The sequence below is a fragment of the Cebus imitator genome, unplaced genomic scaffold (genome assembly GCF_001604975.1).
Source record: "Cebus imitator isolate Cc_AM_T3 unplaced genomic scaffold, Cebus_imitator-1.0 Scaffold102, whole genome shotgun sequence".
NCBI classification, from domain to species: Eukaryota; Metazoa; Chordata; class Mammalia; order Primates; family Cebidae; genus Cebus; species Cebus imitator.
The window spans coordinates 3,565,721-3,578,578 of NW_016107417.1; the positions used below are offsets into that span (position 1 = coordinate 3,565,721).

General features: G+C 45.0%; 1 protein-coding gene across 2 annotated transcripts in view; it reads left to right on the forward strand.

Annotated features, from left to right (window-relative positions):
* Window positions 1-935: 935 nt before the first annotated feature.
* Window positions 936-12,858, forward strand: part of MAJIN (membrane anchored junction protein) — a 30,926-nt gene continuing 19,003 nt past the window's right edge. Inside the window, exons 1-3 of one of the 2 annotated variants that reach the window (XM_017537155.2) lie at window positions 936-1,169; window positions 8,209-8,255; window positions 9,212-9,329. Coding sequence is in view for 1 of the 2 variants with exons in the window: in XM_017537156.2 (XP_017392645.1) it covers window positions 9,229-9,329 (101 nt within the window). In the remaining variant the exon portion in view is untranslated. The remainder of the gene's footprint in view (window positions 1,170-8,208; window positions 8,256-9,211; window positions 9,330-12,858) is intronic. The other variant, XM_017537156.2, reaches the window with a different exon arrangement.

The window sequence follows — 12,858 nt, forward strand, 5'->3', positions numbered from 1 at the left end:
TTTTTTTCTTTTTGAGATGGAGTCTCTCTGGATCTTGGCTCACTGCAACCTCTGCCTCCCCATCACGATTCAAGCAATTCTCCTGCCCCAGGCTCCTGAGTAGCTGGGATTACAGGTGCATGCTGCCATGCCCAGCCACTTTTTATATTTTTAGTAGAGACAGGGTTTCACCATGTTGGCCAGGCTGGTCTTGAACTCCTGCCCTTGTGATCTGCCCGCCCAGGCTGGAATGCAATGGCATCATCTTGGCTCACTGAAACCTTCACCTCCCGAGTTCAAGCGATTCTCGTGCCTCAGCCTCCCGAGTAGCAGGGGCTACAGGCATGTGCCACCACACCAGGCTAATTTTTTATTTTTACAAAATACAGACGGAGTTCACCATGTTGGCCAGGCTGGTCCTGAACTCCTCACCTCAGGTGATCTGCCAGCCACGGCCTCCCAAAGTACTGGGATTACAGGTGTGAGCCACCGCGCCCAGCCCCTGTCTCTATTTTTAAAAATAAAATGTAAGGAAAAAAAGTAGGCGTGTGTGTGTGTGTGTGTGTGCGCGCGCGCCCGCGTGCAAAACAGGGTCTCCCTCGGTCGCCCAGGCTGCAGTGCAGTGGCGCGATCTCGACTCACTGCAGCCTCGGCCTCCTGAGCTCAAGCGATCCTAAAATTGGGACATTAATGCCTGCTGCAGAGCATGTCGCCGAGGAATAAAGGTGCCCTGCATAACGCCTGGCACACAGTAAGGGCTCCGCAGTCGCTAGTTCCCGACCAGAGCACGCCAGGCACGTAGCAGGAGCGAAGGGTGGTCAGTCTGGCAGGCACCCGAAGGCGCCCGGGAGTTCTGCGGGTGGGGCCACCCGTTTCCTCCGGGCAGCAACAACGAAATGCGCATGCGCAAACCGCGGCCAGGCCTTGGAGCGGCGCCCGAAGGGGCGGCGGGAAGCGCAGCTGCGCGTGCGCAGAAGGCTTGGCGGGCGCGCGGCGGGAGCTCTGAGGTCACGGACTAGCGGGCGAGTCAGTACCTCCAGCGGACTTCGTTCGAGGTCGGCGCCCTCCCTTTTCAGAGAGCACTTCTTAGTGGGTATTCTGGCCGGGGCCACCTTTCTGAGGCCTCCAAGGACCCCTAATCAGTGTGTCAGACACAGCCTGACCGAGCCTGGGAGCCACCTGGGGCTGAGGTAACGCCATACAAAAAAAACGGCCCGGGGTCCTCTGGAAGTTATCTTTGCGTTTCTGTTTATTTCTGAGGGAAGTTTCCGGCCCAGGCCCCACCTCCACAGCCGAAGTGCAGCCCCCCTCCCCGCTGAGGTCCGTTTCTCAGTGCCGGACTCCCGGGACACTAGCAGGCTCCCCCAGCATCCAGGCCGTGCCACTGCAGGGCTCCCACGTGGAGGCCATGGGACTGGCGCGCAGGCTGCAGGCCGAGATGGTGCGAGGATGAGACGGGGCCCCCAGGCCTGTGCCCCCTGCCTCGAGCGAGTGACCGGGCACAGAGATGCCGGGATCCCTGTCATCTGCCGACTCCAGGGACTGCTCTTTCCCCATTCCACACCCAGCGCCCCTAACCCCGACCTTTTTTTTTTTTTTTTTTGAGAGGGAGTCTAGCTCTGTCATCCTGGGTGGAGTGCAGTGGCGCGATCTTGGCTCACTACCACCTCAGCCTCCTGGGTTCAAGAGATTCTCCTGGCTCAGCCTTCCGAATAGCTGAGATTACAGGCATGCACCGCCACGCTCGGCTAATTTTTGTGTTTTTGGTAGAGATAGGGTTTCACCATGTTGGCCAGGCTGGTCTTGAACTCCAGACATCAAGTGATCCACCTGCCTCTGCCTCCCAAAGTGCTGGGATTACAGGCATGAGCCACCGCACCTGGCCACACCCCACCTTCTTACCACACACTTTCTCCAGGAACTAAAGTGTTCCTTCTGGTCTATACCCACCCTCCAACCCGGGCTAGCAGTTGCCATGAAAACAAGATTTCTTCCCTTGAAACATTTCCTGTCACATCATGTCTTGATTTGAATGAGTTTCTGGCTTTCAAATGCCTGATTGCACCTTGCAAGTAAATATGAGTCATGGAACTGAAATTGTGCAGCTCCCCAGAGCCTTGATTGAATTTTGGCATCTGGGCACATGGACAGAAAGATGCCAGCAGGTATACTTTGCTGAACATCTTTTCCTTTTTTGAACTCTAGTTCCTTTGTGAGTTCATCTGCAGGTAGGAAGCCACAGTTTCCAGCAATCTATCTAGAATCTCTCTTTGAATATCTCCTTGGCATCTCAAACTTGAGCATGTCCAGATACAGACTCAACGTCTTGCCCTCAAAAATTTACTTTCCAAGGCTCCTGTTTTTGGGAAGTGGTGCTTTTACCTCTTCAGTTACTTGCCAAAGCAACCTGGAGTCATTGCTCTCTCTCACCTCTCTCAAGTCACCAAGTCATTACTAGGCAACTTCCAAATCAGTCCACTTCATCTTCACCTTTATCACAGTAGACCAGGCTACTGTCAGCTTCTGCCTTGAGCCGGAGAAGGCTCCTAGCTGGTCTTTCATCTGTTCTTGTTCCGGGTTGTTTCCCACATTGCAGCCAGGAGGGGTGTTTTTTTTTGTTTTGTTTTGTTTTTTTAAGTCACAGCCATCTGGTCATGTCGTTTTTTTATTATACCCTTCCGTGCCTCCTGGTTGCTCTTATGGTAGATTCCACAACCTGTAACGTGGTTTATAAGAAAGGCCCTCATCCCTTCTCTACAATTTCTCCCTAGATGATCTCATCTATTCCAGTAGTTTCACATACCATCTAAACACTGGTGACTCAAATGTATATTTCTGTCTTGATTTCTGTCCCTCACACACTAGGAGATTGCCTCCTTGGTATATCCACTTGGATGTCTCATAGGCCTTTTAGACTTAAAACAGAACCACTAATTTCCCCTGCTCCCTCCCACCCCAAATCTCTTCCCCTAGAATTATTCCCCATCTCAGTAGAGTATGTACCATTGTCTACCTAATTACAAAGGCAAAAAACCTGAGAGCCTTCCTTGATTCACACATCTAGTTCATTAGCCTAAAATATATCTCAACTCCAACTATTTACTTATTTCTAAAATCCCAAGTCCAAATCAGCAGCATCTTTCTCCTGGATGACTACAGAAAGCTTCTTAACTGGTCTCCCTGCTTCTGCTCCTGTCCCCTTACAGTTCATCTTCCTTTCAGGCACCAGACATTTAGATATTTTGGACCAAGCATGGTGGCTCATGCTTGTAATTCCAGCACTTAGGGAGACTGAGGTGGGCAGATTGCTTAAGCTCAGGAGTTCGAGACCAGCCTGGGTAACATGGTGAAACCTCACCTCTGCAAAAATTAGCCAGTATGGTGGCGAGTACCTATAGTCTCAGCTACTTGGGAGGCTGAGGTGGGGGACTGCTTGAGCCTGGGATGTTAAGGCTGCACTGAGCTGTGATTGTGCCACTGTACTCTAGCCTGTGTGCCAGAGAGAAATCCTGTCTCAAAAATAAATAAAAATAGATATTTAGATGTTTATGAAGCATACATCAAATCATTTATCTTCCCCTTATAAAATACTTAGCATAAAATCTGAACTTTTTACAATGGCCTACAAGCCTTACATGATCTGGTCCCTGCCTGACACTTCATCTTCATCTTCCTCCTCTCTGTCTTCATTCTCAATGTTCTAGCCACATTGACCTTTCTGTCCATTAAACTGCTCATCAAAGGCATCCGTGCTTGCTGATTTTTCTGCTTGGAATGCTTTTCCGCATGATCATTGCTCCTTTCCATGAAGGCCTCAACTTGGTTGTGATCTCTTCTGAAAGGTCATCACTGGCCATCCTAACTAAAGGAGCCTTCTAGTCATCCTAAATTAAAACCATATCTTATTTTCTTCACACTACTTAGAGTACCTCAATTTATATTTATTGATTTATATGTTTAATGTTGCTCTCCACACCTCCTGAAATGTAAGCCCATAAAGACAAGGAATCATGTCTCTCTTGTTACTTATCATGTTAGTGCCCAGAACAGTGCCTGATGCACTGATGGGTCTCTGATATGTGCTGACTGACTGACTTATCTGTATAGTCTCACCTTGTAACACTGCCTTTCTTGCCCACCCTATTTGGGTTTCTGTACTTTTGTCTTTTGAAAGCGCCATGCTTTTTCTCAACTGAGTACTCTTGTACCTGCTATTTCCCTACCCACCCCAGACCCAGCATCCACTCTTCATTTGTGCCTCACTAGCTCATATTCTGCCTTTAGAAATTAGTCACTTAATGCTGAGCGCGGTGGCTCACGACTGTAATCCGAGTCGTGATTTGGGAGGCCAAGGCAGGCAGAGCACGAGGTCGGGAGTTTGAGACCAGCCTGACCAACATGGTGAAACCCGATCTCTACTAAAAATACAAAAATTAGCTGGACATGGTGGTGCATGCCTGTAATCCCAGCTACTCAGGAGGCTGAGGCAGGAGAATCACTTGAACCTGGCAGGCGGAGGTTGCAGTAAGCTGAGATCACACCACTCTACTCCAGCCTGGGTGACAGAGTAAGACTCTGTTTCAAATAAATAAATATATATATATATAAATAAGTCACTTACTTAGAGTGGGATTCCCTGACATGTTATGGGGAAACGTAACCTAGAACCTAGGTTCTAGGCTACATGTCTCCTATCTTTTATTGTAGCAGGCATCACATTTAAAATTATTTATAAGCTCTGTGCAGGCAAGGAACAACTTCTTAAGTGCTCCCTACTTCATCTACAGCCCTTAGTTGTTTCTTTTTATTTCTTTTTCATTTTGAGACAGAGTTTTGTTCTTGTTGCCTGGGCTGGAATGCAATGGCATGATCTTTCCTCACTGCAACTTCCGCTTCCCGAGTTCAAGCAATTCTCTTGCCTCAGCCTCTGGAGTCGCTGGGATTACAGGCACGCGCCACCACGCCCAGCTAATTTTTTGTATTTTTGGTAGAGATGGAGTTTCACCATATTAGCCAGGATGGTCTCAATCTCCTGAACTTGTGATCCACCCTCCTTAGCCTCCTAAAGTGCTGGGATTACAGGCGTGAGCCACTGCGCCTGTCATTTCTTGGGTATTTTCTTTTTTTTTTTTTTTTGAGGCAGAGTTTCACTCATGTTACCCAGGCTGGAGTGCAATGGCGCGATCTCGGCTCACCGCAACCTCCGCCTCCTGGATTCAGGCAATTCTCCTGCCTCAGCCTCCTGAGTAGCTGGGATTACAGGCACGCGCCACCATGCCCAGCTGATTTTTTGTATTTTTAGTAGAGACAGGGTTTCACCATGTTGACCAGGATGGTCTCGATCTCTTGACCTTGTGATCCACCCGCCTCGGCCTCCCAAAGTGCTGGGATTACAGGCTTGAGCCACCGCGCCCGGCCGATTTCTTGGGTATTTTCAAGGAAAAGTTCTTGGTTGGAATTTGTCTAATTTTGCATTGAAATTAAAGCTAATCAGTTTTGCACGTGTGCTCTCTTTTAAGAATTGATTTCCTAGAAAATTTTGCTCTCTTGAATTTGCTTTTTTTTTTTTTTTTTTTTTGAAATGGAGTCTCATTCTATCCCTCAAGTGCAGGGGTGCCATCTTGGCTCACTGCAACCTCTGCCTACCACATTCAAGCGATTTTCATGCCTCAGTCTCCCAAGTAGCTGGGATTACAGGTGCCTGCCACCACACCTGGCTAATTTTTATATTTTTAGTAGAGATGGGGTTTCACCATCTTGGCCAGACTGGTCTCAAACTCCCAACCTCAGGTGATCCACCCACCTTGGCCTCCCAAAGTGCTGGGATTACAAGCATGAGCCACCACGAAAGGCTTTGAATTTACTTTTCTAGTGAAGCATTAGGGAGAAACTCTTCAAATATATCATAATGGCTAACGTTTATATAATACTCTAGAATTTACAAAGTGGCTACTTACAGCATTATATCATTTAATGCACACACTCCAGGGGCCATTGGAATCCCCATTTGTAGATGGAGAAACTAGGAAATGAAGAGGTTAAGTGACTTGCTCAGGGACTAATGGCTAATAGTGGCAGAAGCAGGACTCAAGCCTTGGTCCTCCAATTCCAAATCTTCGTCTTTTGCACTTTATCATATGGCCTGTAATTCTTCTTCCTTTGTTTTAAAACCATGGTTTGTGATCACATAAAAATGTGTGGAGAGTCTGAGCCTTCATATGCAAGATCTCATCAACTTAATAATAGTTACTGGGACATAGTATCACCATGGCCACAGTACTCAATGTTGGAAAATAACCCTGTGAAATATTTGAACCACTACTCCTATGTGGTTGTTTGGGATATGCAGTCATCTAATCTTTATTTTCAAATGAGGTAATTAGTGTATGGTGTTTGTTTCTGAAGGAGGCAGCCAGCAATTAACAGGAACAGGCCCTAGCTGGAAGAGGATTGTTTTTTCTTCTTTCAGACAACCAGCTGTGATATAGCACATGAAATTTCCTCTTTGGACTGTCATTTCCAACAAATGTCTTTCATTTCCTTTGCTCTGATGCCCCATCCCCCTGTTGGGGGTGGAGTGGGAGGCAAGTTATTGCATCCTAGTGGAATCCCCTGGCTAGATGGCCGTGGCTCATGCCTGTAATCCAGCACTTTGGGAGGCCGAGGCAGGAGGATCACTTGAGGCCAGGAGTTCAAGACCACCCTGGGCAACATAGTCAGACCCTGTTTCCAAAAATTTTTAAAATCAGCTGGGCATGGTGGTACACACCTGTAGTCCTAGCCACTCAGGAGGCTGAAGTGGGAGGATCGCTTGAGTCTAGGATTTTGAGGCTGCAGTGAGCTATGATTAAACCACTGTATTCTAGCTTGGATGGCAGAGCAAGACCCTGTCTCTTAAAAAAAAAAAAAAAAATCTAGGCATGGTGGCTCATGCTTGCAATCCCAGCACTTTGGGAGGCTGAGGCGGGCAGATTGCCTGAGGTCAGGAGTTCAAGACCAGCCTGGCCAACATGGTGAAGCCCCATCTCTACTAAATATATAAAAATTAGCTGGGCATGGTGGCATGCACCTGTAGTCCCTGCTACTCAGGAAGCTGAGACAGGAGTATGACTTGAACCTGGGAGGCAGAGGTTGCAGTGAGCCAAGATCGCGCCACTGCACTCCAGCCTGGGTGACAGAGTAAGACCGTGTTTCAAAAAAACAAAAACAAAAAAAGAATCCTTGGAAGAATTAAGGGTTAAATTTCTGTGGCTGCAATGTAAGTCTCACCAGGTGGGCTCCCTGCCTACTGAGAAGAGTCATCTGGCACCAAAACATCAAAACTAGCCTGGGTTCCTGCCATGCCTTCAGCATGGGGCATCAGTAAGTTTTTCTCAGGATATGATCGGCACTTCCCCTCTGGGGACTGTGCAGTTGGCACAACTATTTCTTTTCATTTTTGACTGCAATTCTAGTCTAAATAGTCTCATGGGCTCTGGCTGCAATCTCCTGTCATTCTAATCCCAAGCAGCCAAGATCAGACACTGGAGTATCTCTTTACGGGCAGCCCCAGACTTGAACTTTGGAAATTGTGGGAAATTCCATTCTTTGGGCACATAGAACTTGTGACTGTACGATAGAAGAGCTTCTACCATGGAAGTATTCTCCCTGCTGAGTAGAAATGGCATCAGAATAATATGGAGAAAGGCATAATGAAAATAGTTTTTTGTGTGTATATGATATTTTACTACTTTAAAAAGTGATTTATGTTTATTATGTTTTTTTCCTCCTTATAACCCCAGGAAGCAGATTGGCAGAGTGGTTAAGAATACCAAGTCTGGATCTGTATTGCCTTAGTTTAAATTCACATTCCAACATTTATAGCTATGGGCAGTTTATTTCATCCCTCAGTGCCTCAGTTTCCTCACCTATCAAATTTAGACTTAGAGACGTCTAGTGAGGATTAGAATAGGGCATGGCAAAAGTTGATATAGAGCGTTGTTATTGTGTAAGTAAGAAAACCAAGTTTCACAGAAATTAGGGACATTGGACTGAGATTCAAAGTCAGATTCTCCTTATTTTGGGCCTGTTCTGTCTACTCCATCTTAGCTGCCTCTCAAAGCAATACCTTGTGTATTTGTAGGGTACTGTTCTATGTCGCTAGTTTTGATCCTTAGGAACTCTGGAACTTCTTCTCTAATTATTTATTTTTATTTCTTCCATCTCTCCTCATTCCTTAACTCCCCACAGAGAGGACCTTAAGTGGACAGAGATTCTAGAACAGGAGAAATAAAACAGTAAGTGCTAGGGGTATAGTATGCACTCTTGGGACACAGGGAAGCCTCACAAATGGTGGAGAGGAAGAGTAATTGATAGATCTAGAAAATAAGCCATTCCTTGGTACCACTCAAAAACGTTAATGTACAACCTCATTTGCTACATTGGTTGTGGCGGGGAGTTGTAGTGACATCTTAATTTCATCTAAAATTGATAGCAAACATCCTCCTAATTGGTGTATCCTTTGGATTGTATCATTATTTAACTTGAGCTCTCTCTGTATCCACTGAGATTCCAGTGAAAGTGGGGAGGAGAGAACAGATTCAAGAGATACTTGGAGGTCTGGAGCGGTGGCTCATATCTGTAATCCCAGAACTTTTGGGAGGCTGAGGCAGATGGTTCACCTGAGGTTGGGAGTTCGAGACCAGCCTGACCAACATGGAGAAACCCCATCTCTACTAAAAATACAAAATTGGCCAGGCATGGTGGCACATGCCTGGAATCCCAGCTACTTAGAAGACTGAGGCAGGAGAATCACTTGAACCTGGGAGGTTAGGTTGTGGTGAGCCGAGACTGTACCGCTACACTCCAGCTTGGGCAACAAGAGCAAAACTCCATTTCAAAAAGAGAGAGAGAGAGAGAGAGAGAGAGAGAGATACTTGGGAGAAACATTTAATTCTAACAAAGACCCTGTGAGTCATCAGGGCAGATATTCATATCATTAGTCTTATGGAAGAGAAATGATTTGCACAAGATCATAAATGACAAAACTTGTATTCTGGTCTTTTTCCCCATGCAGGTAGGAGAATGGTCCAAGTGATGAATAGCAGCATTGATCCTGGTACATAAGCAGTAGTGTTGAGTGTGGACATTTTACTCATGAAGAGATGTTACAAATTGGGCAGGTTCCCTTTCCTGTAAATAAGGAGTAATCTTTAGCTTTTTAGTAATTCTCTAATATTTCTATTTTATTTAGGACATCATTTGGGAGCAATGAGTTTAAAACCCTTTACCTACCCATTTCCAGAGACAAGATTTCTTCATGCAGGATCCAATGTGTATAAATTCAAAATCAGATATGGGAACAGTATCAGGTAATTTCAAAGGTAGGAGGGTAGTCTATGTGAACATCGGTTAGTGCTAGTGCATTCCCACAGGTCACTCCTTTTCTACCTTCAGCCAGGTGAGTTCAGGAGAGTGGTAAAGTAGCATCTTGCAGGATGTCTTTCCCAGGAATTTTATATTCTATATATATATATATTATTCATATGAGTCTCTAAACTAGGAACAGCATATCTTTTTTTTTTTTTTAAGAGAACTGGATCTCACTGTGTTGTCCAGGCTAGTCTCAAACCTCTGGCCTCAAGCAGTCCTCTCACCTCTGCCTCCCTAAGTGTTGGGATTATAGGTATGAGCCAACACACCCAGCCTAGGACCTATGTTTGAAGCAGTGTTTCTCAAAATTTTTCATCTCGGGCCCAGGAGCAGTGGCTCATGCCTGTAATCCCAGCACTTTGGGAGGCCAAGGTGGATGGATCACTTGAGGTCAGGAGTTCAAGACCAGCCTCGCCAACATGGTAAAACCCTGCCTCTACTAAAAATCCAAAAATTAGCCGAGCATAGTGGTGGGCCCCTGTCATCCCAGCTATTCGGGAGACTGGGGGCAGGTGAATTGCTTGAACCTGGAAGGTGGAGGTTGCAGTGAGATGAGATTGTGCCACTGCACTCCAGCCTGGGCGACAGAGAAAAAAAAATTTCATCTCAGGACTCCCTTGAAATGTTTCTTTTTTTCTTTTTTTTCCCAAGACAGGGTTTCATGTATAGTGGTGTGATCACTGCAACCTAGACCTGCTGGGCTCAAGGGATCCTCCCACCTCAGCCTCCAGAGTGGCTAGGACTACAGGCATAGTGCCACTACACCTGGCTAATTTTAAAATTATTTTTGGTAGAAATGAAGTCTCACTATTTTGCTCAGGCTGGTCTCAAACTCCTGGGCCCAAGGGATCTTCCCTTCTCTGCCTTCTGAAGTGTTGGGATTCCAGGCATGAGCCACCCGTACCCAACTTGCATTCCTTAAAATTATTAAGGACCCCAAAGAGCTTTTGATTATATCTGTCAATATTTGTCATAAAAATTAAAGCAAAAAATTAAAATGGTGTTTATTAATTTAAGAATAGTATATGCAAGAAGTACAATATTATTAAAGTTATATTTAGTGAGCCAGGTGTGATGGTTTATTCCTGTAATCTCAGCACTTTGGGAGGCCGAGGCGGGTGGATCACGAGGTCAAGAGATTGAGACCATCCTGGCCAACGTGGTGAAACCCCGTCTCTACTAAAAATACAAAAAAATTAGCCGGGTGTGGTGGCACGTGCCTGTGGTCTCAGCTACTCGGGAGAGTGAGGCAGAAGAATCGCTTGAATCCAGGAGGCGGAGGTTGCAGTGAGCCAAGATTACGCCACTGCACTCCAGCCTGGCGACAGAGCAAGACTCCGTCTCAAAAATAAATAAATAAATAAAATTATATTTAAAAATTGAGAAGATTGGCATTATTTACAGTCCTGGGATTTACCCCAGGGTTGCCAGGATGGTTTCAACATGTAAAAACCCATCAGACCTGTAATCCCAGCACTTAGAGAGGCTGAGGTGGGTGGATCACTTGAAGTCAGGAGATCCAGACCAGCCTCCCCAACATGACAAAACCCCATCCATACTAAAATTCAAAAAAAAAAGCTAGGCATGTTGGCATGAGCCTGTAGTCCCAGCTATTCAGGAGGCTAAGGCAGGAGAATCGCTTAAACCTGGGAGGTGGAGGTTGCAGTGAGCCAAGATCTTGCCTCTGCAACGCATTTGATCAAACCCAGTAATCACCCTTTCAGGAAAAAAAAAAAAAAAAAAAACACTTGGCTGGTCACAGTGGCTCACACCTATAATACCAGCACTTTGGGAGGTCAAGTCAGACAGATCACCTGAGGTCAGGAGTTCAAAACCAGCCTGACCAACATGGTGAAAACCTGCCTCTAGGCTAAAAATACAAAAAGTAGCCAGGTGTGGTGGCAGGCACCTATAATCCCAGCTACTCAGTAGGCTGAGGCAGGAGAATCGCTTGAACCTGGGAGGCAGAGGTTGTAGTGAGCCAAGATTGTGCCATTGTACTCCAGCCTGGGCAACAACAGCAAAATTCCATCTCAAAAAAATAAATAAATAAATAAATTAGCTTATATGTATTTGGAATTTGGAAAGGTAGGACTATATCCCTCTTAGATCATTGTGGATATTCTTTGACCCTATGACAAAACTGGACAAATCATAGTTTGGATTTTTTTTTAATTGGTAATTTTTTAAAGATTAGTTGCAAAATGTGGAATCTGAAATTATATCATGAACTTTTTGAAGTCTGTTACATTAAAATATATTGGTCTTTGTTGTTCTTGGAATGTTTGACCTAGGAGGATTTTTGTTTTTGTTTTTGTTTTTATTGCATTTTAGGTTTTGGTGTTTTGTTTTTTTGAGATGGTGTTTCAAGCTTGTTGTCCAGGCTGGAGTACAATGGTGTGATCTTGGCTCACTGCAACCTCCGCCTCCCAGGTTCATGTGAGTCTCCTGCCTTGGCCTCCCAAGTAGCTGGGATTTCAGGCACCTGCCACCAAGCCTGGCTAATTTTTTATATTTTTATTTTTATTTTACTTTATTTATTTATTTATTTATTTGATACAGAGTTTTGCTCTTGTTGTCCAGGCTAGAATGCAATGGCACCATCTCAGCTCACTGCAACCTCCGCCTCCTGGGTTCAAGCGATTCTCCTGCCTCAGCCGCCTGAGTAGCTGGGATTCCAGGCATGTGCCACCATGCCCAGCTAATTTTTGTATCATTAGTAGAGATGGGGTTTCTCCATGTTGGTCAGACTGGTCTCCAACTCCCAACCTCAGGTGATCCACCCTCCTCAGCTTCCCAGTGTGCTGGGATTATAGCGTGAGCCACCAAGCCTGCCTGACCTAGGATGATTTTGTAACATGATGCGTTTCATTGGTCATTTGGAATATTTTGGTTCACTAACTTATGCAGATCCTCCAAATATCGACACATTTCATTATACAGTATCAAAAAATATTTGTTCATATCACCACAATCTTAAAAGTGTTAAAGTATTTAGAAACTGTCAAACTCACAATGGCGGACAGAAATTTTCCAAAATTTAAATTTTCACTTGAAAGGCCAAAATTTATTGGTGACAACAAGTATTGTCAGTTGTTTTCCTGTATTTGACATGCTTATTTTATTCATTTTTAACAAAATGTCTATCAAACTCCCAAGTATGAATAACAACCGTAGTTTGTCTGTTAGCTAATCATTCAAGTAAAATATTCCATGAAGAAAAGCAGAGACGGTTCAGTTTGCAGCTTGAACAGTCACACAAGTGAGTTTCCCTAAAATAACCATTATATTTTGGTATGCAGCAGAAGTGCTTTATGCATACTTTGTGTTTTCTCATATAACATTTAAAAGATATGTAGTCAAAGATTTGAGATTTTATAAAATGATTGCTTTTCTTCTTTTTTTTTTTCCTACTGCTTCCTCAAGGATATTCAGTGAAACAGGATTTTTTTTCTTTTTTTTTTTTGA